The sequence below is a fragment of the Pipra filicauda genome, unplaced genomic scaffold, assembly GCF_003945595.2.
Source record: "Pipra filicauda isolate LSUMZ 115617 unplaced genomic scaffold, ASM394559v2 scaffold226_size1812527_pilon, whole genome shotgun sequence".
Taxonomy (NCBI): Eukaryota; Metazoa; Chordata; class Aves; order Passeriformes; family Pipridae; genus Pipra; species Pipra filicauda.
The window spans coordinates 491,887-518,413 of NW_024104339.1; the positions used below are offsets into that span (position 1 = coordinate 491,887).

Sequence of the window (26,527 nt, forward strand, 5' to 3'; positions counted from 1 at the left end):
CAGGCCCAGAAACACACATCTCAGGCATGAGCTGTGGCACTGACCATGATCCTATGATTTTCCCAGCCCTGCTAGTATGATCCTAAAGTCCTTCCTCCCTGCCTTTGGTCCCCTGTGTCCAGCTGGGCTATGGCATTGCTCACAGCATGCAGGTGCTGGTCAAACACAGGGATCCTTGTGTCATGGCCCCACGGTGGGCAAGGGAAGCCCACAGACACCTCACAGCCTCTATGTGTGGATGTGGAGCAGCCAGCAGTGATCAACAAGGCACAAAACCCCAGGGAGAGCCAGCCCCTTTAATAGCTTCTGCTCTGTGGCCCAACAGCGGACACACTTCATGGCTTTATTTATTATAAAAGACCTTTAAGAAGATGATCTCTTCCCAAAACCACCCCTCAGCTTTATTTCTACCCACAGGGACTGTGTCTAATGGGGTGCTGGCACTGCCAGGGCAGCAGGGCTGGTTCCAGGTTTTTTAGACAAGGGGGACATTCCCAAGCCTGGAGGTGACCCCCTCATTCCCTTATAGATCTATGCCTTGGAAACTGCAAACCCAAACTCCATTTCTAGGCAGCTGGATGACAATCAAGCCCAGTGTTTATTGCAATGCTCCTCATTTGCCTCAGGTCTATAAATGTACATTCAAAAATAACAGCTCTGTGTATCCCAGCTGGACACATTTGGGCTTGAATGATGAACAGGCTGATCCGTCGGTGAAGGAGAGTCACCTCCTGGTCCCGAGTGTGGTGGGAGCAAACAGGCCAGTTACCTGCTCAGGATCTCTGTGCATCGAGTCAGAGCCTCAAGCACAAACAACTCCAGCTCTCCTTTCAAGTGTATTTGGTGTGAACCCGTGTGGTGTCTCTGGCATCATATCCCAGCACAGGGAAAAGACCTGCTGGCCCTAGAGAGCTACATCCCTTGGGTCTGCCCCTGTCTTGGGGGAAGAAGACAGGTTTGAGCAGCTGCTGTAATGATGTGCCAGCTTGTTTTGGCTCGAGGATGGGCAGTGAGAAGGCTCTGGAGCGCTTGGGCAGTTCGTGTTCACATGGTACCATTGGGAAAAAAACAGGTTGGATCCCATGAAGCCACCCCGGCTGCAGAGAGGGGCCGACAGCCAGTGGGGGTCTGGTGGAGCCGAAGGGTTTGTGATGCTCAGCAGCTGTGGGGGCTGCCCATGGTGCTCCCACATTGTCCCAGCTCCCAGCCTGCAAACCCTGCATCCAAAGCAGCTCTTGGCCAGGGAGCTGCATTTCAGGGGGCTGCACATCCCAAGTATACCTCCCCAAAGCAAACTCACCACCCAGAGAAGCACACAGTGGTTTAAACAGTGAAAAAAAAAAAAAAAATTGCTTGTGGTATGTAACTCCCATTACCTTGGGCCAACCATGGGCCAACCATGTCAACTTTGTGCACCCCCCCCCAAAGAACTGCTTTCAGAAAGCCTCAAGTCAATGTAGGCTCTGTCCCTGTTCCTGCAGCAGCCAGGGAAGGCACAGGTTCCAAAGCACCACTTCCAGAGCCTCTCCAGGTCCCAGATGGGGAGGTCTGGCTGCCACTGCTGAATTGGGTTATTTGTTGGTTATGTAGCTTTAAGCTCATGTCCTTTTGGGGACAGCCAAAAGGAGAGGGGAGAGCCAAGCCAAAGGTGTGAGCAAGGAGCACAGGGTGGCTAATCTCAGCCAAGCCGTGGCTACCACCTCTGCCCATGGGGCTATGTGTCCCAGTGGGGAATTTTACCCCTGCAGCCAGCAAGTCCTTGGGCCAAGAGCACACGGTGGGATCCCAGACAGCGTGGAGACACACAGCACTGAGGGCTGATGGCCTCTGTGGGGTCAGCAGGGATGCACTTGGTGCATCCCTGGGGCTTTGCCTGGGGCAGTCCAGTGCCAGCTCCCACTCGGGACAGCCAGGTCGTGGCTGTCCTATGGCAGTGCCGTAGGCAGGGAGGGGATGCCAGGCTCTCCCAGCTGCTGGGATGTCCTTTCTCTTGGGGCTGGGCAGAGGAGCAGCAGCAGTGGCTGCTTTCTGGTGCCAGACAGGTTGCTGCAGTTCAAGGCCAGACTGCTGTGGGCTCAGAGAGGCAGGAATGAACCAGACAGGGAAGGAAGAAGATGTGGGCACAGCTATGCCAAAAGCATCCCTCTTGGAGCTGTCCCTTGGTCCAAACACTCCCTTTTTGGTGCTCACCTCTAGCTTCCCAGCAGCGTTGGCTGTTCCCAGAGCTCATCAGGCCCAGCACAGTCACCTGGCAGTGGTGGCTGGCACATGCTCTGACCCTGGACGTACAGAGCCAGGACAGTGGTGGAGCTGCAGAACAAACTGACTCTGTGACACAGCCTGCTGGGCACCACTGATGGGCTCCTGTGCTGGTTTTGGCTGGCATAGAGTTAAATTTCTTCACAGCAGCTGCTATGGGGCTGTTTTCTGCGAAGAAAATTAACTCTACCCCAGCAGAAACCAGCTCCCCGGCCTTTAACAGCAACATCTACCCAAACATCTTCCCTTGCAGCATGTGAGAACTGCAAACAGCATCCATGGAAGTGGTTGTGACAATCCTCCACAATCACAACCCCAAAGCTGTCCTCTGGACATCCATGAGGCCTCTGCTTCACCCCCTTCTCAGCTATGCTGTAGTTCCTCCACCAGTCCAGCTTCCCCCCACCAGTGGCATCTTCCCAGGCAGCTCCACACCAAAGGCTTTGGGATGTTTGCTGCTCCAGAAATGCTCTGAGTGATTCATGGGCGATGAGCAGCTGGGAGAAGAGCCCCACTCTTCATCCCAAATCAGCTCTAAAGCCCCAGCTCTGAAGCTGTGGCAGCTTCTTGGGGAGGAGGAGAAGTGGGGATCCCTTCCACCAGCTGGAGGATGGCTACATCTCAGGTGTGACAGTGCCTCAAGGGCTCTCTCTGCACAGCCTGATCCATGGAAGGAATGGTACTGTCCCCATATCCCCCTGCAGGGACTCTTCCAGCAGGGAAGCACTTAGCCATCCCATTGCATCAGCTGCAAGAAACAGCCCAGCTGAGCCAGTGCAGGGAGCCTGGGCAGCATCCACCTGCTCCCCCAGCCCTTCCAGCCACCCCTCTCTGCAGATCCAGGCACTGGGAGGGAAAACACCCCCGAGGCAGCCCCTTGTGATGAAAGCCTGTGGACAAAACAAATCACCCACGTGATCCCCGACTGTAACGCAGAGGGGAGGGTAGAGAGCTGGTCTGTGCCCTGCAGTGCACCAGACAAGGGAAGTGACACGCTGAGGGGGACCTTGTCCATCAGAAATGCCAGGCTGGCCTCGTGGGGGGTGCAGATGCAGCACAGAGACCCCAGGAGCCAGTGGGAAATGCCCCCTGGCCAGGCTGTCAGGTCCACAGGGCCAATCCTGCTGCTGGTCTCTTGTGGCACAGCTGGGCTGGGGTCTGTTTTCCAGGTCCAGGTGGCTGTGGTGCTTCAGCTCACCCTCCTCTTCTTCTCCACAGCAGGGACAGCATCTGTCTGTCTGTCCATCCATGCTTTTGGCCTTCAGCAGGACTCCACAGGGACACGAGGGGGTGGCTGCAGCCCCAGGTGGCCGTGGGAGGCCAGTGTTTAGGTGGCCTGGCCGGGTGGGAGGCGTTTGCTGTCCAGAATGGCCTTCCAGTCATCGGACCAGGAGTGCAGCCGGCGGCTGGGGGGCTTCAGCTGCAGGTGCTTGTTGTGGCAGGCAGTGAAGAGCACGTGCTCCCAGGTGGGGTTCAGCTCGGCCCCTGCAAAGCAAGGAGAGAGTTCAGTGCTCTGGACAACTCCCCTGCGAGACACTGAGGTTGACTTTGCTCCAACGTGAAGAGCCTGAAGATACAAAACCCTGATAAGAGCCTAATAAATCATGGAGGGACCAACACCCATCACTGGCTGCATCCAGGCACTCCCTCAGCCCTCACCTCTTACCTGTTATATCAGGTCTGTCATCTATAAGCAGGTCAGCAGAAACCACTGTCTTATCCCGCGTCAGAACGATCTGCTCAAGAAACTCAGGGCCAAAGTGCTTCTCCACCCAGGCATACTGGAAGGCAAGAGGCAGGAGGTGAGCTCAGGGAAGGCTGATGGATGGGGCAGGGGCTGCTTGATGGAGTAGAATCAGCCCTGGCCCCTACACAGGGATAATCTCTCTCTTAATAAGTTGTTTAGTGGGATAGATTTGGATGCTGCTGGAGCATAAGTTCTTTTAAAGCCCAGCAGCTTTTGATGTCGTGATGAAATCCTAAGACCAAGAACCTCAGTGTGTGCAAATGGTAGAGCTCAGCTGATGGCGGAGCTGCTGCTCTGTGAAGATGCTTAGGGACAAAACTGATGGCACAGGGAAATGTTGTTGCCATTTTACAGCTGGAGGCATATAGGGGTCAGCTGGCTTTGCTGGGCAGCCTGGACAGGAGGGGGAGCTGAGATTTGGACCTGCTCACCTTCTCGTAAGGGCAGTAGCGGTACTTCTTGATGGGGCTTGTGCAGATGAACACGTCGGTGCTGCCACGAGGAGAAAAACAGGGGCAGAGTGTCACTCTGTGCCAGAGCAGGCAGGACCCCGAAGGTGACCCCCCACCACACACAGACCAAACCAGGGTGATTTAATCCCCCATCTCATAGGATCTCACCCACACCCCCAGCACAAGAGCAGAGCTGACGGGAAGGGGCTGCACATGGCTGATGTTCTTGGTGACTGCTCCAGGAATCAAAGCCCTCTCTCTCCTCCCATCCCTGGTGGCTGGGGGCAATTTATTTTTAATGCTGATGTTGTATCAGCTCTTCTGCCAGGAGGTGGATGAGCCTGCAAAGCCACAGCTACTCCCCCGTCCATCCCCACACCACGGGGCAGGTTCCTACTCACTCTGCCAAATTTGCCATTTCCTTCACAGCTTCCACAGCCCCAGGGAGCGGGTCCAGCTCAATGAAGAAGTTCTTGGATTCCCAGATGCTGATGGCTTTCTCCTGTGAGTGGAAAGAGAGCAGTTACTGCACAGGGCTTCTTGCTACTCTTCTGGCATGCAAGTCTTCCTCACCTTTTGTGAGGATAGAGGATGGTGACAGTGAGAAAGGTGGGAGCACCAGCTCCAGTCCCCTCCTGCTAACTCCCCCTGCCTCTGTGGATGCCTCTGGTCCCCACCTGCCAATCTGCACCCATTCCATTCAATTTAGATTGGAGATGCTCTGCAACAGACTTGGTTTTGCCTCTGCAGCCCCAGATAGAGAGGGAGCAGCACGTTCCTTCAAGGCAAAACACAAGAGATTATCCAGATCTGACCCAAACCCTGGGTGTGGGTCCAGAGGGATGGACCCACGAGGATCCAGCTGACGTGGCCTGGTAGCCCTGCTGTAATGTGATGCTGCTCAGGCACAGATGCTGTCTGGCCTATTTGTCTCCATGAGATCACTTAAAATAGCAGCCGGGCTGCTCTCCCAGGAGCAAGTATATTACAGGATGAACCACATGTCAGGATGAATGCAGATGCTCTTCCTCAGGGATGCCTGGGCAAGGTCTACCAAGCAAATAGAGCATCTCCAGGCAAGGATTTGAAACACTTAACATCCAGGTCAGCAGCCAGGATGCAATGGTATAGCACAGGGAGAACAGAGATGAGACCACAGGGAACAAAACCTTGGGATGAGGGCAGAGTCCAGGGGCTGCCTGCTATGGATCCAGCACAGCTCTAAAGAACAGCATCCCCTGCACTGCCTCAAACAGGTAACAGCTTGTCAGGCGCCAAGGAAAGCAATTATTTTGCACAAACACCAGGTCCTTGGGGAGGAGAGCTGGGAAGAAGCAGAAGCAGCCCTGTCCTGGTGTTGTGATGCAGCTGAGGAGCTGCAGATGCAGCTGGGAGAAGTTTTGAAGGGAGCTCTGCCCTGAAGGACTGATTTTCATTTTGAACACTTCTGTTTCTAAATTTGAGGGAGAGGAACAGGGACAAAAGGAACTTCAAGCCCATCCCAGCCTTCTCGCAATCTGGCACTTGGCAGTTCCCTCCTGCCTGATGAGTGGGAATCTAGTGAGTAACCACCACATTTTGCCTTTACTATGCCTGTACTGGGGGAATAAAGCAGGCAACCATGAGCAACTGGGGCTTTACTGGGAACTACAAAGCTCAGGGCAGCAACACCCCAGAGCAAACACAGGATCGCTTAAGGAGTCCCATCCTGCTTTAGCCAGTGCCAGGACACGGGCTGCACACCTCGCCTCCTCTCAGGAAGGTAAATGCATCAACCCATCACATATTTGGGCATTGAGCTTTTAACATGACATGCCAGAATCAAACCCTGTATTTCTCAAAAATCCTAAGTAACGTGACAAGACCAGACACCCAATTTAAAAAGGAGAGACTCTGTTGCACTCTTTCCTTTTGCCCAAGCAGCAGAAAACATCGGTGGATCAGAGGAGGGAATAAAAGCCTTCTTCGTGGCTGTCCAAAATGAAACACATTGATTTGTGCAGAGAGCCAGCAGAAATGCCTCCTGGCTCCATGGCAAGAACAGCTGCCCTAAAAGTTTGCCATGGGGTCAGGTACATATTCAAACTAGAGTTGCTCTGCTTCAAATTAGTGAGCAATGATGTTCTATTTTTAAGACACTGACTGCAGTTGCACAAGAGACACCTGAAAAACACAGCCTGATGCAGCAGAGCACTTCAAACTGCATTGAAGTGTTTTCTTTCAGCAAGGACTTCCGCAGTTATCCCGCTTCCAATTATGTTAAAAAGCATTTTGCGATCAAGCTTGAGGAGGGAAGAACTAAGCTCATCTTGAGGAAAAGACCCATTCAGCTCCCAGAGACAGAATAACTCTCTGTGGCACAACCATCATGCTGGCCCAGTAGATGGAAAAATCCCCTGGGCTGGGAATCCCACCAAGTGTCAGAAGGACACACCCTCAAATTCCTTCTTCTTATGTCTCCCCATGAGGAGTTTCCCCGCCTGTCCAGGGCTTCCCATCCTTCCAGGTCTGTGTGCTCAGTGCATTGCTGAGCTGTTCTCTCTTTCAGAGCTGTGACCTGCAGCTCATTGGACTCTTCAGCTTCTATTTTCTAGTCCCCTACATCAGGTCAATGGTTCTCTCTGAGGAGGGGGACTGGAATGGCCCATGTGCACACATCCACAAAGCAGATCCTGTTCTCTTCATCCCTGTTCTGAAACCATGGGTGAAACCAGGACTGCTCTGAGGTCGATTTGTGGAAATTTTGTTCCTTGTTCAGCCCAAGGTTTCAGTGGTTTTACATGATCACAGCAGACACAAGATGAGCTCACTTCATTTAACACATCCAACGTAGTTAAGATCAAGGAAGAAAAATTCATTATCATGCATTACCCCTGCCAAACTTTTAACATCTGCTTTACTGCATGAATGACGTTCTCCATTTCCCTTTCGTCAATCCCACCCAGAGAGGACATGTTATTTCTTTAGCTCATCAAGATGTTTAGGACTTTGCCCATGGGAGAGCTCCGGACCTTATTCCTGCTCCTTTCCTTGTAGCCATCATCCTACTAAAAACAGGAGCACTTTTATTTGCTGTAACACCTTTCAACCAGTGCAACTGCAATCCATGGATGAGATGAGAAACTTGAAGAGGCAGAAACCTACTCTCTGCTATGGTCAGCCCATTGTTAAACGATAAAGTACAACATAAAGAGAGTTTCTGCTTTTAGGCTTTAATCATTAAAATGAATACAGTAATTTTCAGGCATGGAGGGTCTGGGGTTGTTTTAATTTTAAGTAAGCCCTTACATGAAGCATTAATTGCATGATTTGCTCTCAACTTTTGTGCTGCATCCCACCCCTCACTTTGCTGTTGAGGAGCTAAATAATCCATCTAGGAACAGTATCAATCCATGTGTCCAAATCAGAGCTAGAAAAAGCCACCTATGCAATTTGAGGTATTTTAAGACAGATATTCTGAAACATCTCCTTTCCTTGCATGTATCTCCATCCATGAATGCAGGGAAAAAGACCACTAGACCACTTGAGTAACCTGGTCTAGTGGAAGGTGTCTGCCCACAGCAGGGGGTTGGAACGAGATGAGCTTTAAGGTCCCTTTCAACCCAAACCATCCCATGCTTCTATGAAAGAGACACTGGATTTCTGGGGAAAAAGGCAACACTGGAAGCTCTCCTGTGTGCAGACCTGTACCTGTGCTTTGGTGGGAGCTCTGGCCAGCACCCACAGCCCTCCCCAGCACTGCACCCACGACCTGGGGGTCAGGGGGTCCCGCGGGGCCGAGCTCCAGCCCCAGCCAGAGCACACGCAGAGCCGGGGGATGCACAACTCACACTCAGCTCAGGTCCCAGGCGCCCGTACTGCTCCGACACCCAGAAGCCCCTCCGGTCCTCCAGGGCAATGTAGGGCTTGTCGGGGTACCTGGCCCTGAACTTCTTGAGGAAGCCTCCCTCAAAGTCGGCCAGCACCCCATCCATGTCCACCAGCACCCGCAGGGCCCTGCGGGACCCCCCGGCGGGGCCGAGCCCCCTGCCCAGCCCTGCCAAGGGGCTGCAGTGCCGGGGCCGCAGGTGCAAGAAGCAGCTCAGCAAAATCATGGTGGAGGGGGCTGGGGGAAGGGGATGAGGGGCTTCGGGAAGGAGATGGGAGGGGGTTTGGGGAAGAGGGACTTGGAGAAGGGGATGAGGGGCTCAGGGCAGGGGATGGGGGTCTCAAGGAAGGGGATGGGAGGCTTGGGGCAGGGGATGAGGGGCCTGGAGCAGAGGATGGGAGGCTCGGGAAAGGGAACAGGTGCTCAGGGATGGAGGGCTCAGGACAGTGGATGGGGATCAGGGCAGGGAATGGGGTGCTTGGGGAAGGGGATAAGGGTCTCAGGACTGGGGATGAGGGGCTCGAGGAAGGAGATGGGGGGCTCTCCAGCTAAAAGAGGGGCCTTTATTTCAAGCAGGCACCCCGCCAGCAGGCAGCCGTGGCAAGCGCATCCCTTTGCAGCAGAAGCAAGGAGCGGAGGGGCGGATGCGAGGGGGACCAGAGAGGCTGCGGGGGGCTGCGGGGGGGATGCAAAGGCCCGTCCTGGCGCCCAGCGCGTCCTCCCCCTCCCCGTCCCATCCCTCCCTGGCAGCGAGCGCGGAGCGGGCGGCGGGGGGGGACCGGTACCGGTGCCGGTGCCCGGAGGTGCCCGGCGCTGAGCTCGCCCCGACCCGGCAGTGCAAAGCCCAGTTCCTCTTCCCGGTGCTGGGCCGAGCCCGGAGCGCCGGCACCGCCTTAAAGCGGCACAAGCGCCTGTGACAGCGCGGCTGCTCCACGCCGCCCGCCCGCTTTAAGGCTGCCCGGGCCCCGCGCCCTCCCCTTCCCCTTCCCTTCCCCTTCTCCTTCCCCTTTCCCTTCCTCCCGGCCTCAGTTTCCCTCTCTTTCAGTCTTGGGGATTCTCCATTTCCCCTCGCTTGCTGCGGACCCTGTCCCTGATCCCGCCCTCTGCCCCCATGCCCGTCCCTGCCTGCAGAGATGGTGGGTTTTGGGGGCGCAGATGTGTAGGGGCACAGTAACGTGATCTTTGCATAAAATACACCCTTTTCTGCCAGTTCACGCGGAGGGGACACGCTGTGGCCAGGGTGTCGGGAACCCTTAAAAGCCGGAGCCCAAAAAGCCGGTTCCGTGACCCCAAAGAAGCACCGACAGCACCACGAATGTTCTGACACGGGACCAAAGATCTGGTCAAAAAGTGCTGTGAGGGTTAAAACTGATGGAGAAGGGGCAGCTCTCCAAGTGGCACTGACAGGATTAGGCAATCGCTGAGCTGGGAAAGATTTTACTTGACAGCAATAATACAGTTCCACTATATTTAATTTTTCAAGTCCAGAATGTTTTCCAGTGGAATATATTATCCTTCGATCATAGAAAGGGCATGAAAATGCACTGTAGGAATCAGGTGACCTGGGGAAGGTCACAGTGAGGGAAGGAGAACTGGCTGGGTGGTGAACCCAGCAGTGAGGCTGGGAGGGCAAACGGGGGAAGTTCAAGTCTGTGTTGTGCTTTCACTCCCACTTGGAGGCATTTTGCTCCCTGCGAGGAATGGGATTTCAACACAGCTGGATGTTCCTGACTAAGCAGGGAGGGAATACATAGAAGTTTATGGCTCCCCAGGGCAGTGGTCACAGCCCCAGGGCTGACAGAGCTCAAGGAGTGTTTGGACAATGCTGCCAGGCACATGGTGGGTTTGTTAGGGTGTCCTGGGCATTGCCAGGAGTTGGACTGGATGATCCTTGTGAGTCCCTTCTGTTGCCAAATACCTCCAAAATCATTGCGAAGAATAAACACCAATTCATTCCTTTTTCACATATTTATACATTTTTAACAAATTAATTAATGTTCATTGGTTCTAAATTACATAATTCCCTTTCATTAATTAGTATTCCATCCACTATTGGTTATTAATCTCTCATTGCTTATGCTAATTAGTTCATCTTTCTAGTATCTTTTTCCCCTGGTAGGGATTTTCTAACACAAATATCAAGCCTTTGTTAGTCTTCTTCCTCATCTGCTGGTTTCTGCAAAAGGCCCTTGTTTCCAGATGTCCAGTTTCAACAACACATTTCTCTCTCACGGGCTGTGTTCATTGAAGCACTTTTTGTTAAAAGGTTAACTTTTAACAAAATGTACAGTTTTAGTACTTTTCCCAAGCTGTCGTCTCACAAAAGTTGCCTTATGACAACTTTTTGCTGTATGCTGGCTAAAAGTGATTTAAGGCCTAACACATAAGCTAAAACAACTAATTAAAGGGTTTCATTAAAGCCACTGGAAATATTAGAAAGGTTGTATCATTTTCAGCACTTCCAGCTCAGGATGGTCTATAATTCCGTGATCTCCACACAGGCTTCCATCATCTCCATGGATACTGAAGCACTGACACATTCTCTGCCTGCAGAAGCTCCCGAGGGATGGAAAACACACTCCCACGTATATAAACCGAGTCAACCAGCGGGATACAAACCCCGTTCCCCGATATCCGGGCGAACATTACACGGAATCAGAGGACAACCACCGCGTTCCCAGGGGACAAGAGGGATTAAATCTGCACTGCTCGTGCAGTGCCAGCACTCGGGAGGGCTTGACCGTATGGCGAGGGTCCCCCTGTCGCGATGGTCCCCATGTCGCCACGGTCGCGGTGTCGCGGGGGGTCCCCGAGTCGCGCGGAGGTGACGCCGATGACGTCACCACCTCTCCCCCCTCCGGCCCTGCTGAGTCACGGCCCCTCCCGCGCCTCCTGACGCGGGGCCGGCGGTTGCCACGGCGACCGCACCTCTCGCGAGAGGCGGCGCGACCGGCGCGCGGCGGCGGGCGGTGCGCGGCGCCCGCGGCGGCCCCTCATTGGCCGGCGGCGGCGGCGGCTCCCGGCGCGCGCCGCTTTCCCCCCCCACACCCCCTCCCCTCACACACCCCGGGCCCCGCCCCTCCCTCCCTCCCGCGCGCGCGGCCGCGGCGCGAGCCGCCAAGATGGCGTCGGCCCTGGAGCAGTTCGTCAACAGCGTCCGGCAGCTCTCGGCCCAGGGTGAGGGGCACGGGGGGACACCGGGGGCACCGCGGGAGCCCGCGGGGCCGCGGGAGGGCGGCGGCGGCCGGGGGAGCCCGCCGGGCCGCGCGCGGGTGGCGGCGGGGCGGGAGGGGGCGGGCCGGGGCCTGCCCGCTCGCACGGCGCTCCCTCAGGCGCGGGGCCGCGGCGCCGCATCCCCCGGGCCCGACCCGGGGTTCTTTCGGGCTCTACACCCGCAGGGGCTGCGGCGACCGTGCGCGGGTGAATCCGGGGCGGCCCCGGAGGGGTCCCGGGGGTGTGACACGCCACGAGGGGCCGGCGGTGCCCTCCCGGTTCTCCCAGGGGATGGTTTTAGCGCCAGCGGTCGTACCCGAATCTGAGCCTTTAAAACAGGGGGAGGAGCGGGCACCGCGGGGTCTTTAACTGGGATTTTGTAGCCCAGCCTGTCACCTCCCTGACGAGCGGGCAGGTTGTGATAAGTGAGTGGTTTAAAATACGGTTCTGAAGAGTCCAAGCGTCCATGCTCTACATTTTCAAGCAGAGCATGGACAGAGAGTCCTGACCCACTACGGAACAGTATGACAGGTCTGAGACCGTAACCACGTGTTCAGAAAGTGTTTAAATAACCACGATTAGAATTCCTTAGTTTCACTGCCAAACTCCTAATTTTCCTATGTGCCAAACTCCTAATTTTCCTGGTTCTTGAACTTTCCCTCTATGTTGATGGGTCTTGAGTGTTCCTCTGCCTGGAATGTTTGATCTCCAGAATTGATCAAAAATTGGTGCTTTCCTCTGTGGTCCCAAGTTTTATCTCTGGCAGTTCTTGGGTGGAGTTCCAGCTTTTTCTGACTTTGGTTTAACATGTTAAATATAGAGTATTTTTACTGGGGATATCACGTATAAGAGATAAATTATACCTACAAGGTGCGGGTACAAACCCAGTGGAAGATGGTTCTTCGTACACCTGTAGTTGAGCTGGAGAATTTTCTGTCACAAGGTTTTGGGGATGCGAAAGGCTCAAGAAGAGACTGTTTGGCTTTATGGAAGTTCTCCCATTAGGGATGAGCCAGGTAGGCATTCTCTGTGAGAAAGTCCTCAGCACAGGAAGGACATCAACCTCTTGGAGAGAGTCCAGAGGAGACCACCAAGATGATCAGAGGGATGGAGCAGCTCTGCTGTGAGGAAAGGCTGGGAGAGTTGGGATTGTTCAGCCTGGAAAAGAGAAGGGTCCAGGGTGACCTAATTGTGGCCTTCCAGTACTTGAAGAGGCCTGACAAGAAAGATGGACTGGGACTTATTTCCAAGGGCCTGGAGTGACAGGACAAGGGGGAATGGCTTCACACTGACGGAGGGCAGGGTTAGATGGGATATCGGTAAGAAATCTTTCCCTGGGAGGGTGGGGAGGCCCTGGCACAGGTTGCCCAGAGAAGCTGTGGCTGCCCCATCCCTGGAAATGTCCAAGGCCGGGTTGGATGGGGTTTGGAGCAACTTGGTCTAGTGGAAAGTGTCCCTGCCCATGGCAGGGGGTTGGAATGAGGTGATCTTTAATGTCCCTTCCTTTCACAGAATCACCATCCTGTGATTCTGTGAAAGTAAATCCAGACCCAGACAGGCATCTGGAGGACATGAGAGCACACAGAACACAGAACTGTACTTGTGGTTGTTTCTGGCTGTCAGCATTTGGCTGCCTGAGAGGTGACATAAAGGGACATTTAGTTGGGCCTGGTGTGGGAATTTCTACTTAGACTAAGTTGTTCAGTGTGTGTGTACAGGGATGGATCACAGAATCCCAGAGTGGTTTGGGTTAGAAGGGATGTTAAAGTTCATCTCGTCCCACCCTGTGCCAAGGGCAGGGACACCTTCCACTAGACTGTTGCTCAGAGCCTGTTTTGAGGAGGTTCTTTGTGTTGTTTTTTGGAGGAATGATAGAACTGTAGAGTAGATGGATTGCTCTACCAGAAGTAAGGTTTTGCAGTGCCTGAATACCATTATCAAGCCACAGAGAGTTTTACAAGCCCTGTTCCTTCTTCCCATGCATATGCCTGAGTATTTAATTCTGTATAGAGGGAGCAGTTTTGGGGGTGGATTTCCGGCATTCTTGGGCTCTGGTCCCTCATTGGGAACTTCTCGATCCCTCTGTCACTTCATTGCTGGGTCTTCCCTGATTTTCCTTTTTCAAAGGAAAAGGCCATAGAACTGAGGATAGTGTAAATCTTTCTGGGTGGAGGCACTATTCCTCATTTTATGAACACTTTTGTAAGGGTGAGAGAACATTTGTTTTTTCTCTCTAATCTCCAAGGATTGACCATTGAAACAATACTCTGCTTCAAAAGGGTGTAGTTTTAATTTATTCAATTAATAGGTGGGGAGGAAGAGTTTGAAAGCAGTTCATGAGAATGGATCTGCTTTCTTCATAGGGACTTTTGGGTTTACCAGACCCTCCTGATTAAAATAGATATGTTTCGTGCAAATAGAAAATGTTGTGGGTTTAATTATACAAAGTAAATTTAAGGACAGGTTTTTACATCCTTTTGTTGTAGGTATTTAGTTGTATCTTTAATGTTCAAAAAAATGCTTATGAGCAGACCTGAATAGTGGGTAGGGCTTGAGGAGCAGCAAGGAACAAGCTCTGGTGTATGTTTTATTAAAAAAAACAACATGTGGTGGGTTGAAAACTAATGCCTATTGTATCAAAGGAAATTAAATCTTGAGGTGATCCTACTATTTCCTGAGGTTACATAGGGTTGTAATGAGGGATGGGAATATGTGAGCGTTCTCTAATTAGAGTTTGACAACGATGCTCTTTGTATTTCAGGGCAAATGACCCAGCTTTGTGAACTGATCAATAAAAGTGGAGAGCTGCTAGCAAAAAATCTTTCCCATCTGGATACAGTGCTCGGTGCCCTGGATGTGCAGGAACACTCATTAGGGGTTCTTGCTGTCTTGTAAGTGTTGCTTGCTTTTAATTAAATATCTTAATATTAAAACTCCAGGCAACGTGCTGAATTGTCAGCCAAATGTTTTTCTTTTGGACACAAGTGTTTTCAATCTGCATTTTTTACAGTGGGTTGGTTTCCTTCGGTGGCACACGTTTTAGTAATGAAAATACCAAGGCAAATTTGTATTTTCAAAGGAAAAAAACCTTTGAAGCATGCAAATGCCATTACTGTAAAATGGTAAGATGTGGGGGGTCATTTTCCTTCAGGCTGTATTTCTTTCTCCTGTGTATGTTTTTATAAAACATAAAACATATATATTTTCTGCTGCTGTGGTTGGACAGGGCTTGGAGCAGCCTGGTCTAGTGGAAGGTGTCCCTGCCCATGGCAGGAGGGTGGAACTGGACAATCTTTAAGGTCCCTTCCTGCTCAAACCATTCTTTGATTATTATAAGTGTTTTCCATATGTGTTCAGCAAAAAGTTATAAAATTAGCTTTTAAAACTTGATTTTCAGGGCATTAGTGTGTTGAACTGTAAACACGGAGCGAGACGTTTTATTCCAGTGAAATGTGGGGTTTATCATAGTTCCTGGGGGTTTGTCTCTGGACAGCACTGAGGCTCTTGCTGCTGTCTGTAGTTCAAGATAATGCTTGAATTGCCCTGGGGGTGCTGAGGTGAGGCCCTGAACTTCAAACTGGCTGTACCTGACTGCAAGTGAAGTATCTGCAGGTTCCACTATTATTTTAAAACTGCTTTTTAAGGGAAAGATCAGAATTCTAGTATTTGTTCTATTACCCTTTTGAAACACAATACTGTAACACATGGAGATAATGCACTTGATGTTACAATTCACAAGCACCTTGTAAAAATGCATTTTGCAAGGCTACAGCCCACAGGTGCTCAGGAACCACCAGAGATGGAGAGAAACTGGAACTGAAGGGAAAGGGCTCCTAGCAAGAGAGAAACATCCAATAATTTAATAGTTGAGAACTCCTGAGCACCTTCAAGCAGGAGGTGGCTGCAGGATAGGCAGAAGTGTCCAGAGAAGTTGTGTGGCTGAGTATTAAAATTCATCAGTGTTTCTGTTATGATTTAACCATTGCACCAGGTGGAATGATTTTTGTTTGCCATAGTTTGTTCTAAATTGTAGTTTGCACTAAATTGAGAATTGGGGTGTGCCTGGAAAAGTGTTTTCAAATGTTGTGCAGCTCCTGGGGAAATCTTACACCAGCTGTCATAAACAGTTCAGATTTGTTTGCAAGCACCTACGTGCAGAGACTTAGCAATGAAGATGTAGCTTTTTCATTAACCTCTAGACATTAAGTGCTAAACCTTTTGTTTCTGTGTTTCAGGTTTGTGAAGTTTTCTATGCCCAGCATCCCTGACTTCGAAACATTATTCTCACAGGTGCAGCTTTTTATCAGCACTTGTAATGGAGAACACATTAGATATGCAACAGACACTTGTAAGTTAAGTTTAATTTCAGACTTTATGTATTTTTTTTTTGATAGTTTGGTGTTATTGACTTTTCACTGTGGTGTTTTTTTGTTTGTTTTTTACTGTATTTAGTTGCTGGCCTGTGCCACCAGTTAACAAATGCCCTTGTGGAGAGAAAACAGGTGAGCAAGTATCATCTACTACAAAGAAGCTACTACATATCCAAGGCTTAAAGGGGATGTTACCAGTCTCTTACTCCATAAAGACTTGCCACTAACTTCACATTAAGTATTTCTTAGTTGTTCAGTCTACTGAGAGGTAATGAACAAACCCAAGATTTTAAGATTTCTTTAAGGAAAACAGAAGGAAGATAAATATTTTGGGAGGAGAGTCACTTAAAAGCATGCTCTGTCACACAAACTATTAAATCTATAGTACCAAGAGTGTTCTTCAGGTGATGTGTGCGTGAGTAGGAGAGAGCTGCAAAAATTATTAGCACTGGTGAGCCAGTGATACTAGGTTTGGTGTTATTCTCACTGGTGTTATGTAATGGTCTTAATGAGATGCCTTAAAATGTACAGGAAACTTGATTAAGAAATATTTGACCAGTGGTTTTGTTGCTAAGATACTGACTTTTTCAGGCCACTTTAGTGAAATCTGGCCAGAGGTAGAAGCAGAGATCAAGAATTCTATTTATTGAGAGACTGCAGTATCCTACGAAAAGGGAACCTCAAATAAACTACTACCTAATGGAACCTGTCAATTAGTGTTATTTTTCATTTGTAAGTGTCAACATAAGATCCAATGTGCTGCCATCTATGAGAAATTATCTGAAAGAGATGTAATTTCTGACAGCCCCTGCGAGGAATTAGCATTCTCAGACAAGCCATAGACAAGATGCAGATGAACACAAACCAGCTGACCTCAATACACGCAGATCTCTGCCAGGTAAGGGGAGCTTAAGGGCTTTTTGTGGCAGTAAAAGCTTATAAAATACCTATAACCCTTCGAGGAAATGCATGCTCACATATTGCAATGTAAAAATGGCTTTTCAACTGTTTTGGGTTTTTTTTTCCAATAGTAAATAATATGATATACTGAAATAAAGTCCAAATCTGATATACAGAATAATTATTAATTTTAAACGTTCAGTGCATATCCCCAGATCTTTGGTTTTGTTGATGACTTCTGAAAGTGCTTTGACATCCCTTCTTTGTGGGCCAAAAGTCACCCACAGCTTATTTTAGGAGTATCACTAATATCCAGCTACTGTCTGCTCAGCTCTGACAGAAGACATGTTTGTCTCAGTGTCTTTGGCCTGGATTTGCACTCCTGTCTCGTTCTTGCCTCCTGGGAGTTGGGGTTGGACAGGAATGTTTAGAGCAATATTTAGTGCTGCCAGCACAGTAGTTTGGCAGGCCTGGAGTTTCAAGCAGCTTTGTCAAAGTTTAATTTCTTTAAGAGTCAGATAATTTATAACAGTTCATAATCTGTGTTAAGGGGTTTCAGCCCTGATACAATGAATAAACTGTGTTACAGCACTACTGACACGCTCTGTTTTTTCACCTGTGGAGAAGTGATATTTAGTAAATAGTACTGATTAATTTAGTTTCAACTTCTCTTCCTCATGGAAATTTGAATGGAAATGGCTAATTTATGAAAACTTGATTTATTTTCTTGTAGCTCTGTTTGTTAGCAAAATGCTTTAAACCTGCCCTCCCGTATCTAGATGTGGACATGATGGATATTTGTAAAGAGAATGGGGCATATGATGCGAAGCACTTTTTATGCTACTACTACTATGGTGGGATGATATACACTGGGCTAAAGAACTTTGAAAGAGCACTCTACTTTTATGAACAGGTAACTCTAAATGAAGTGTGGTAAGTCTGGAGTCTGATCAGTGGAAAGGCAAAAGTAGACGTGTAATAGTGCTGAGAGAACACAGCACCTCTGAATTGTCACAAACTGCCTTTAGAGGTGTTTTCCTTTAAGAAGGCCTCTTACAGCCTTATTGCACCATGAAGCTGTGCAGCTCAAAGGGTGATGTTAAATTTATCTCACTATAAATATTTTTCAGCTGCGTGCTTAGAACTGCAGCACAGAAACAGGTCACAGGCTGACACACAATTTTGTGTTTGCTTAAAAATTAGTCCAGGTTTGGCTAAGGCCTTTGCTAATTTTATTTGATTTTTACACTTCTTCCAGGCTACTACAGTATTTTCTGATTTTATTTTCTCAGGGAAAGAAAAGAAAATAGCAAAACTGGGAAAACTCTGTGTATAGGGAAAGTCCTGTAAATGTGCAAAATAAGCTGGTGCAGCATTTTTCTTTTCTGTAAACAAGGGTCAGCTCTTGAGAAGTTTCAGTATCATAGCAAACTAAAATCCCCTTTCCCTATTCTGCAGACCTCTTTCATACCTAAATATGAGATCTGATGATGTAATAGCTTTATAAAACCTCTTTAGGGATTGGTGTAAATCGAGGTTCCACGGGAACTGTTTAATCGTTCCTGGTTAACAAGTAGCTACAGGTGATTTCTGGTACAACTTTAGATATATGGCAAGGAAAGAAGTTTTGATTCAATCTGAACAGGATTATTTTAAGGTAGGCATCACTATAATGTGATATGTTTTGAGTAGCTTGTATACAGTCTCCGTCTTTTTTTTGGGTATTTTTGGATAATTAATTTTGACAGAAGTTAGTTAAGCTTCAGTGCTCGAAAGAGAATTTCATATGTCATTGTGTCCTTTCTGCATGCAGGTTGAAACTGAGATTTTTATTAATGCAGTAGCTAGCAGGATCTACCAGTGAGTATACTTAATTTCTGTTCTGTTTCTTTCTTTCTTGCTTAGGCAATAACTACTCCAGCCATGGCAGTCAGTCATATTATGTTGGAATCATATAAAAAGTATATCCTAGTTTCTTTGATACTACTTGGCAAAGTTCAGCAGCTACCAAAATACACTTCCCAGATAGTTGGTAGATTCATTAAGGTAAGTCTTGTGAATACAGCTAAATAGTAGAACAACAAATCTGAATTTGTAAATGATTTTTTTTTTCTACCCTCATTTGATGGTGCTGTTTAACATTGGAGATCATGAGAAATAATTCACAGTGTGCCAGAGTACAACCCCATGCTGCCTTTCCAGCATGCAGTAGGTAAAGATTGTTTGGCAATTTCTGCATCTGTTACAAGCAAACTGTGTTGTTCTGGCACTGGAACAAGTTGCCCAGGGAAGCTGTGGCTGCCCCATCCCTGGAATTGTCCAAGGCCAGGTTAGATGGGGCTTGGAGCAACCCGGGCTAGTGGAAGGTGTCCCTGCCCATGGCAGGGGTTGGAACTCAATGACCTTTGAGGTCCCTTCCAACCCAAACCATTCCATGATTCTGTGATATTGGTGATACAGGTTTTTAAATTTAAATTTGGAAAAACTTCAGGGCTGAGTAGTACTCACCAATATTCTCTTCACTGCTACTGCACATCCCTTTATAGCTTTTTATGTTAGAATTTTAAAAATACTCAGATTTCACCTGGCTTTCAAGATGCAGTGTCCTTGGGAAAATATTCAACCTGTACTTCATCTAATTGAAGTACAAAATGCTAAACAGTTTATTCCCAAACTCTAGCTTTTTAGAGAATAAAAGCTTCTGAAAAAGCTGCAAGTTTGGAGTCTGTAGGCATTTAGAGAAGGAGGTGTAGGGTGGGAGACAAAATTGCTAGTGAGAGAATTCTTATCCTATGTAAATAACACACAGTTAATTAGTTCGTATTTAACACTGAGTTTGCTGATTTGTGACCAAACGTCTGGAGAGTTCCACAAATCTTCTAACTTCAGATACTAATAAACAAGCTCAAACCATTTTAAGGTGATTTAAATGAACTAGTTTGACCCTGAGTGTCTGTTTTCCATGCTGTGACACACCGTGGTCAAGGATGAGTGTCTTAGAGGGCAAAGCAAATCTAATGGGTGGGCAGTGACTGTGCAATATCCTACTTACCTCAGACTCAGCTTTCTTCTTGTGCTGGTCAGCTAAGGGTTTGGTTTTTTTCAGACTGCTGAAAGTAAAACTGTCACACAGAGTCCTTGAATGACGTTTATTAAATCTTATACTGCAGTAATAAAGATTTAGTGTATGAGGATCTGTCATTGCCATAAAGCCACGTATGGGCATCATGTATGTTTTATGAGAAATGCTCGAGCTACTTAAATTTACTTCTCTGCCTGCATGGCTTCTAATGTTAAAGCTCTGAACAGGTTTTGTGGTGCTGGGTGAACACTGTGTTCTTTAAGAAGGGTTCTCATTTTTTTAATTGCAGCCTCTTAGCAATGCTTACCACGAATTAGCGCAAGTTTATTCAACCAATAAACCCTCGGAGCTTCGAAATCTGGTGAACAAACACAGTGAAACCTTCACAAGGGATAACAATATGGGGCTGGTTAAGCAATGCTTGTCATCTCTCTACAAAAAGAATATTCAGAGGCTAACCAAGGTAAGAGAAATTGTGAGTGGTTTTCCTCTAAGAGTGTATCTCTGAAATATATTCCATTTAGAGCAAAATGATGACGTTGTAACGTGGCAGAGAAATGACTAAAACTGAGGTTTGTGTCTGAAGCAAATGAGACTAAAATGCTTTACATAGAAAAGCAATTCAGTTGGCTACTTATGCATTATTTAAAAGGTGATTCAGTCTATCTGTCAGAGGCGTTTGCCCACGAGGTTTTCATACATAACCAAAAAAGTGAGCAGTGTAACCCAGTGACCTTCATCTCTATTCACAGAATGGTAAGGCTGGACTTTACAGGCTACTTCATTAGGGAAGAGTAAGCGAATAGGACAGATTTTGGAAGTGTCTGAAATAAAAGGAGAAAACAGAAGCAGTGGAGTGATGTGCTCCTTCACCTGAGAGATTGGATTAATCCAAACCTCAGAAGGAAAGCAGTATAGGCATGTCTTGAAGGAAATTCAAGGGATGGACAGTCACCTTTTTCATGTAAAAAGGAGAGGGATGTGGTCAGGACTGTGCGGGGTAAAAAGGAATTGCAGAAATGGATAATGACCCCAGAAGTGCACAGTGTAACAAATTCATGTCTTCGGAGGAAGAGCTGACTCATGGTCCCTTAATAAGTAATAACTACGTGTTACACTTGTTTCTTCCCATCAGACTTTCAAAATAAGATTACTTAGGCTACAGAGGATTGACAGGGGAAATTCTTAACATCTGGTTGTAACAATTTGATACTTTGTGAATTTCAGACGTTTTTAACATTGTCATTACAAGACATGGCAAGTCGAGTGCAGCTGTCGGGGCCCCAAGAAGCAGAAAAATACGTCCTCCACATGGTAAGACCTATGACTTGGCTAAACTGTGCTAAACTTAGTGTTTGGGTTGGCAGTACATGGTCTGAGTTGTTCTTTTTCAGAGTGGAGGAAATGCTGTCAGTCTGCTATGGTGTTCAGACTGTTCTCAAAATATCTAAAAAGCTGATGTCCACCTAATGTGTGAATTATGTGTCTCTGGGAAGCTGTTAAAAAGTAAAAGCAACCAAGTTAAAGATTATTCCACAAGGAATGTGTGTGTTATAGTTACCTGAAATTCGGTTCTTGGTGATAACTTACATTAAATCCTCTCTCATTTCAGATAGAAGATGGTGAAATCTTTGCAAGTATTAATCAGAAAGATGGTATGGTCTGTTTCCATGATAATCCTGAAAAATATAACAATCCAGCTATGCTTCATAACATTGATCAGGAGGTAAATCTTTAACTGCTTTTGGAATACTGACCAAAGAGCCTTAGTCTATAAACAGAGAAGCCAGTGTAGGTAACTATAGATGTAGAGACTGAGGACTGTGAATCGTTATTTGACTATTTCACAGTACCAGTATTTAAAGGTTTTACATTCATAGTTACTGTCAGTATGTTCTCTCTTGTGTCCTGCACAGCTTGAGCTGTTTCAGGAGACTGGCTGCTTGCTGTTGGTGATGTGAAGATCCTTGAATTGAATGGATTAGAAAGATTTTTTTTTTTTTTAGAGTTTTAGACTTCAAGCATCCCTTCCACTGGCTGTCAATAACCTGCCTGTGGGTGACCCTCAAGGGACTGTCTATCAGTGGCCTTAAAAAGGATGAAGTCATGGATCAAATTAAGGGATTAAAAATGGTCTGACACTTTTGTTTGGGAGATGAGGGATGAGAATATTTTGATGTGGAACTTTAGCAATGGCAGAAGTTACTGGTTCTACATGGTACAGCCATAAAATGTCTTGAAGATCATATCCAGACTGGACAAAGTAATCAACTTAATGTATATTTTTAAGATGCTGAAATGTATAGAGCTTGATGAACGACTGAAAGCCATGGATCAAGAGATCACTGTGAACCCTCAGTTTGTGCAGAAGGTAATTGATTTTGATGTCCTGTGAGAGTATATGAGAGATTCATTCAGTGCAGTGAGTATGTTCTACTGAATGTTGTTATTTACAGTGTTAATATTCCATATTATTAATAATAATATGTGCATAAACATCACAAGCCACCATAAAGATAGTTATGATTTTTGAAGGAGTTTTGTCCTAATTAATCCTGCAGGGATTTCAATCAGAAAGGAAGTGCATGTTATTTTCATATGCACCTTATTTTCCTACCTGTTAACTTCAAAGAACTGTCATTCTCAAACCTTCAGGCCTGTTTCTGAACAGAACTAACTCTCTCCCTTTCAGAGTATGGGCTCTCAAGAAGATGACTCAGGGACCAAACCATCCAGTTATTCTTGAAATTAATGTTGCTCACCACTCCGCTTTCAAGTAAAAGCTTATGAAAGAATCACGCCTGGAATAGGGCATTGAGGAGTTCCACGAAGAGAGCAGAGAGAACTGAGCTTTGCTTTTCACCTGGACATTAAGAAAATAAAAGAACACCCTCTCAGTACTGTATAATATCAGAAATATTCTCTGCAAAGAAAAGGAAATCTCAAAAGAAACTTAAAAGTCTGTTGTGGATTTATTTATCTTCAGATTAACATCGTTAATGCATTAAATAATCTACCTTTTGTTTTAAAGGGTTTGAATGTTGCTGTGTTTCTGTAGCAGTCCTCTTCTGCAAAAAAAAAAAAAGTGTTATTCAGGGAAGAATACAAACTAGTGTTGGTTCACTTACAAGATAATTACTGGTTCATTATTCTGTATTTAAAGTTGGCTCAAAGTGCAGATTTATATGTGTGGTGGGGGCAGAGGGGTGGAGTTTAAGCAAATCATAATGTAGAGAATTTGCATATGGCCGGTGTAGCTGGTGCTGTCTGTTAAACGAGGAAATAAGAACTGTTCTTCCCAAAAGGAGGAGGATACCGGCGAGTCCTTGCGAGGAAGTTTGCTGCAAAGCAGGAATCACTATAGGGAAACGAGACATGACAGCAGTTTATGATTTTAAGTTTCTGGTACAAAATATTTGCTAATATTATTTGCTCTTAGATGAAACTTATTAGACCTGAACGAAAGGATATTTGGAAGATGTTGGTGTTCTGGAGGATTCTAGATAGGAAGTTGTTTACACTGAAAGGAATTTAAATGTTTGTTCCTATACAACTGCCATAAGGGTATTCAAGAGGCTTTTCTGTGGTGGAAACCAGTATTTCTACATGGAACATAAATAGAATTTTAAACAGCTCTCAAAATGCAGGATTTTATTCTGAGATAACATGCTGGAATGGTACCTGCTTTTTAATTCACTATTTTAAACTTTAAAACTTTGTTGTTGGATTCTTTAAAGTGCTTCACCCCTTAAATCAACGGGCTGCTTAATTTTCTGTAGTTCTCGTGTATCCGAAGGTTCTCACTGTTCAAACACCTTCCTGTCAGTGCAATTCTCCTGCTGTCAGGCAGAAATAAACCTGTCATCAAGTCAGAATTCGAGAAGCTCAGCAGCCTCTGCTTTCTGCTGAAACACCTGACTAGGAGCTGCTTGGCACTGCTAACCTGGCAGCTTGTTTTCAGGAGCCCAAGTGGGAGCTGAGCATTTCTGGCTCTTGCTGTGTGAAGTTTGTTTGTACTGAGGTCACCCGTGGCTGAAAATATCCCATTTGTGCTTCCAGTGCTGATACAGAAGTGTTGGGGCTTTCACCCCAAACTGGTGTCTCAATTCTAGCAGGACCTCTGTGACAGTGGGTGAAAGGAGGTGTCCCAGGTTGTTTTGATGGTGCATGGTGTTTTTGAAAGTACGAAATAGCAATTTAGTATCAAACACGGTGTAGGTCTGTGGTGTGAGCATCTCACCACTGAGCACTTGTGCTTCCTGCTGTAGAGGCTTCCATGGAGGCAACTTTTACACGTGATCCTAAAGCAAAATCTTGGGTTTATTCATAACTTGCCTTACCAGTCTTGTAACTAAAGAGATTTATGATTTTTGAAGGTTTTTTTTTTTCCTAATTAATCCTGCAGTGATTTCAGTGCTGAACATACACCATTTTCCTCTCTGTTCCCGTGGAAGTCTTAAATGAGTGGATTAGTGATGCTGTGGGCTCGAGCACCAAGTGGGGTGGTTGTTACAACCACTGTGGCACTCACAGAAAGAACTGCAAACAACCTACCCCAAACCCCCCCCCATCCAGAAACATGCCTGGCTCGCCTCTCCTTGCCAAGGGCACACTTGCCAGGGGAGAAAGTATTCAGGATGGTGTCCTGGAGTTGGAGAAACACCACAAATGTCCATTTTTACACCACTAGTTCCTATTAGTGAGCGTGGATTTACCTGCTGAGAGCTGCAGGATGGCTTTCCAGCTGTGGAATTGGAAGCAAACTTAATCTATGCAGCTGGCAAATAGCTGCTACATTTTTCTCTTCTTTTTTCTTGCCTACAGTAGATAAAATAAATCCATGCTCACATCAAAAGGATGGCAGAAAGAGCTGTGTAATAGTTTCAAGTGATTCAAGTTATAGATCTGATTTTTAAGAGGGCAAATGCTTTTAAAGTTAGAGAACTGCTGAGATTCCTTTTCTGACATGGGTAGTTGTGCTGTTAATCTCTGATTTCTGTTAAAAATTCCGAGTCAGGTCCCACCTGTAGAATCAGTAGATAAAACATTCACCTAAAGTGCTTGAGGGAAGGGCTTTTAAGTCCTACTTTGATAAACACACACGGTCTGGCATCTGCATGTCTTGAGATACTGCTGAAATTAAGTCAGATTTTTAATGAAGCAGCTCCTTCAAATCTTGGAACTAATTGCATGGGCTGGTCAGCTGAGACGCTTTGAAAGCACTTGAGCTTTCTGGTTTTAATTTGTATTTACTGCAGGGAAGAACTTTTTGCTCAAATCTAAGAACAGTATGTGCTGTGCTGCTCTGAACGTGGACTCTCAGAGGTCCTGTGGCTGGTTCTTCACATCCTGCATGGCCACATTTTAGGCGTCATCCACGGAACACTTGAGTGCACGCTTTGATGTCTGAGTGCAATTTTGATGCGTCTTAATTAGCACAGACACGAAGGGTGGTTCTGAAGGCAGTGTTAGACATGCAAGTACCATTCGTAGCCACAGGAGGGGTCCCTAGGCCAGCTCCTGTTAGACTTCTAAATGTTTCTAAGAAGAAACGGTTCGAAGCTGTTTGTGTACAACCCCCCTCCTGTTTTTGTGCCACCGAGGAGCCCCAGTTTGTGACACCCACAGCACTGCCATCGTGCCACTGTGTAACTCCAGCTGCCTCCTTCCCAACTTCCCTTCTGTGTCCCGCAGCACAGCCGGTGTTTGTGTTGTCATAGGCGATCTGTATAACCTAGGAAATGTTCTCTTGTGCGGCCACAATGGCCCAGGAGGTTAGTCCTGAGAAGTTGTTTAAATGTGCTATTGGAAAATAAAGATAACAAACGAGTCGTTCTTAGTTTGTCTTAAATGAGATCGTAGGCTTTCTGTGTCTGGGTTTTCCTTAGATTTTGGGGGGCCTCTTGTTCCTGTTGCTTCTCAGGATGCGACTCTGGGTGACGGGTGGGAGGCTGCTGGTTGCTGTGTGTGGCTGTGCCCTCTGCTCAGGAGCTGTTCCAGCTCTGCTCTGGGCACCTCTGAGCTCTCCTGAGTGATCCTGAGTAGGAACAGTATTTGTGTGTCTTCCTTAGCACTTGCTGCTGCAGGTCCGTGTCTGAGATGGGCTACGGGATTTTGGATGGAACACTTCTATTGTCTCAGAGCAACCTGGTGTAGTGGAAGGTGTCTCTGCCCACGGCAGGGGGTTGGAATGGGATGGTCCTTAAGGTCCCTTCCAACCTAAACCATTTTGGGATTCATATCTGAGCTCTGTGTTTCCATAGTAATCCATCTCGCTGACCATCTCTGTATTGTGTTCATCAGACATAATGATTAGCCTGTGTGTGACTGCTTGGATCCAGATGTGAGTATTGTAGCGGTGTCAGCAATAGCTGCACTTTTTTGGATTTGAGTACAAGTTTTACTCAGTTAAATGATCTATGCTGTTGTCTTGTTGAAAACTTAACTACTTTTGTTTTGATTGGGTTATTTAAAAGTCTGTAAGGGGCAGAGGGGGAGCCAGAGCTTTTATTATTTTGAAGTCTGAAAAGATTCATAGTTCACATGGACTTTGGTTTATTTTACATCATAGATTCCTAGAGCAAAATAATCCTCTAATACTTAAACTTGATACCCTGAAGAGAAACTGGAGTAGTT

At 47.2% G+C, this 26,527-nt stretch overlaps 2 protein-coding genes across 2 annotated transcripts; one reads left to right on the plus strand and one right to left on the minus strand.

Annotated features, from left to right (window-relative positions):
* Window positions 1-563: 563 nt before the first annotated feature.
* On the minus strand, window positions 564-8,630 carry NT5M (5',3'-nucleotidase, mitochondrial). The gene is made up of 5 exons (XM_027743089.2): window positions 8,289-8,630; window positions 4,860-4,960; window positions 4,438-4,498; window positions 3,926-4,040; window positions 564-3,744 (listed from the first exon to the last, which is right to left on the minus strand). The coding sequence occupies exons 1-5, from the start codon at window positions 8,550-8,552 to the stop codon at window positions 3,587-3,589; spliced, it is 699 nt and encodes a 232-aa protein (XP_027598890.1). The 5' UTR covers window positions 8,553-8,630; the 3' UTR covers window positions 564-3,586.
* A 2,767-nt stretch (window positions 8,631-11,397) lies between these two features.
* Window positions 11,398-25,722, plus strand: COPS3 (COP9 signalosome subunit 3). Its single transcript, XM_027743023.2, has 12 exons — window positions 11,398-11,503; window positions 14,301-14,430; window positions 15,775-15,887; window positions 15,992-16,041; window positions 16,715-16,807; window positions 17,543-17,722; window positions 18,715-18,855; window positions 20,181-20,354; window positions 21,119-21,205; window positions 21,504-21,617; window positions 22,182-22,262; window positions 22,584-25,722. Exons 1-12 carry the CDS (start codon window positions 11,449-11,451, stop codon window positions 22,635-22,637), a joined length of 1,272 nt encoding a protein of 423 aa, XP_027598824.1. The 5' UTR covers window positions 11,398-11,448; the 3' UTR covers window positions 22,638-25,722.
* The last annotated feature ends 805 nt before the right edge of the window (window positions 25,723-26,527 follow it).

Bases quoted from the DNA above. Each gene is read 5' to 3' on its own strand.
- COPS3 (XM_027743023.2), top strand. From the start codon at position 11,449: ATGGCGTCGGCCCTGGAGCAGTTCGTCAACAGCGTCCGGCAGCTCTCG. The intron at 18,856-20,180 runs GTAAGTCTTGTG...TTTTAATTGCAG, and splicing joins TAGTTGGTAGATTCATTAAG to CCTCTTAGCAATGCTTACCA. The intron at 20,355-21,118 runs GTAAGAGAAATT...TGTGAATTTCAG, and splicing joins ATATTCAGAGGCTAACCAAG to ACGTTTTTAACATTGTCATT.
- NT5M (XM_027743089.2), bottom strand. From the start codon at position 8,552: ATGATTTTGCTGAGCTGCTTCTTGCACCTGCGGCCCCGGCACTGCAGC. The intron at 4,499-4,859 runs GTGAGTAGGAAC...TCCTCGTGGCAG, and splicing joins GAAATGGCAAATTTGGCAGA to CACCGACGTGTTCATCTGCA. The intron at 4,041-4,437 runs GTGAGCAGGTCC...CTTGCCTTCCAG, and splicing joins GCTACTGCCCTTACGAGAAG to TATGCCTGGGTGGAGAAGCA.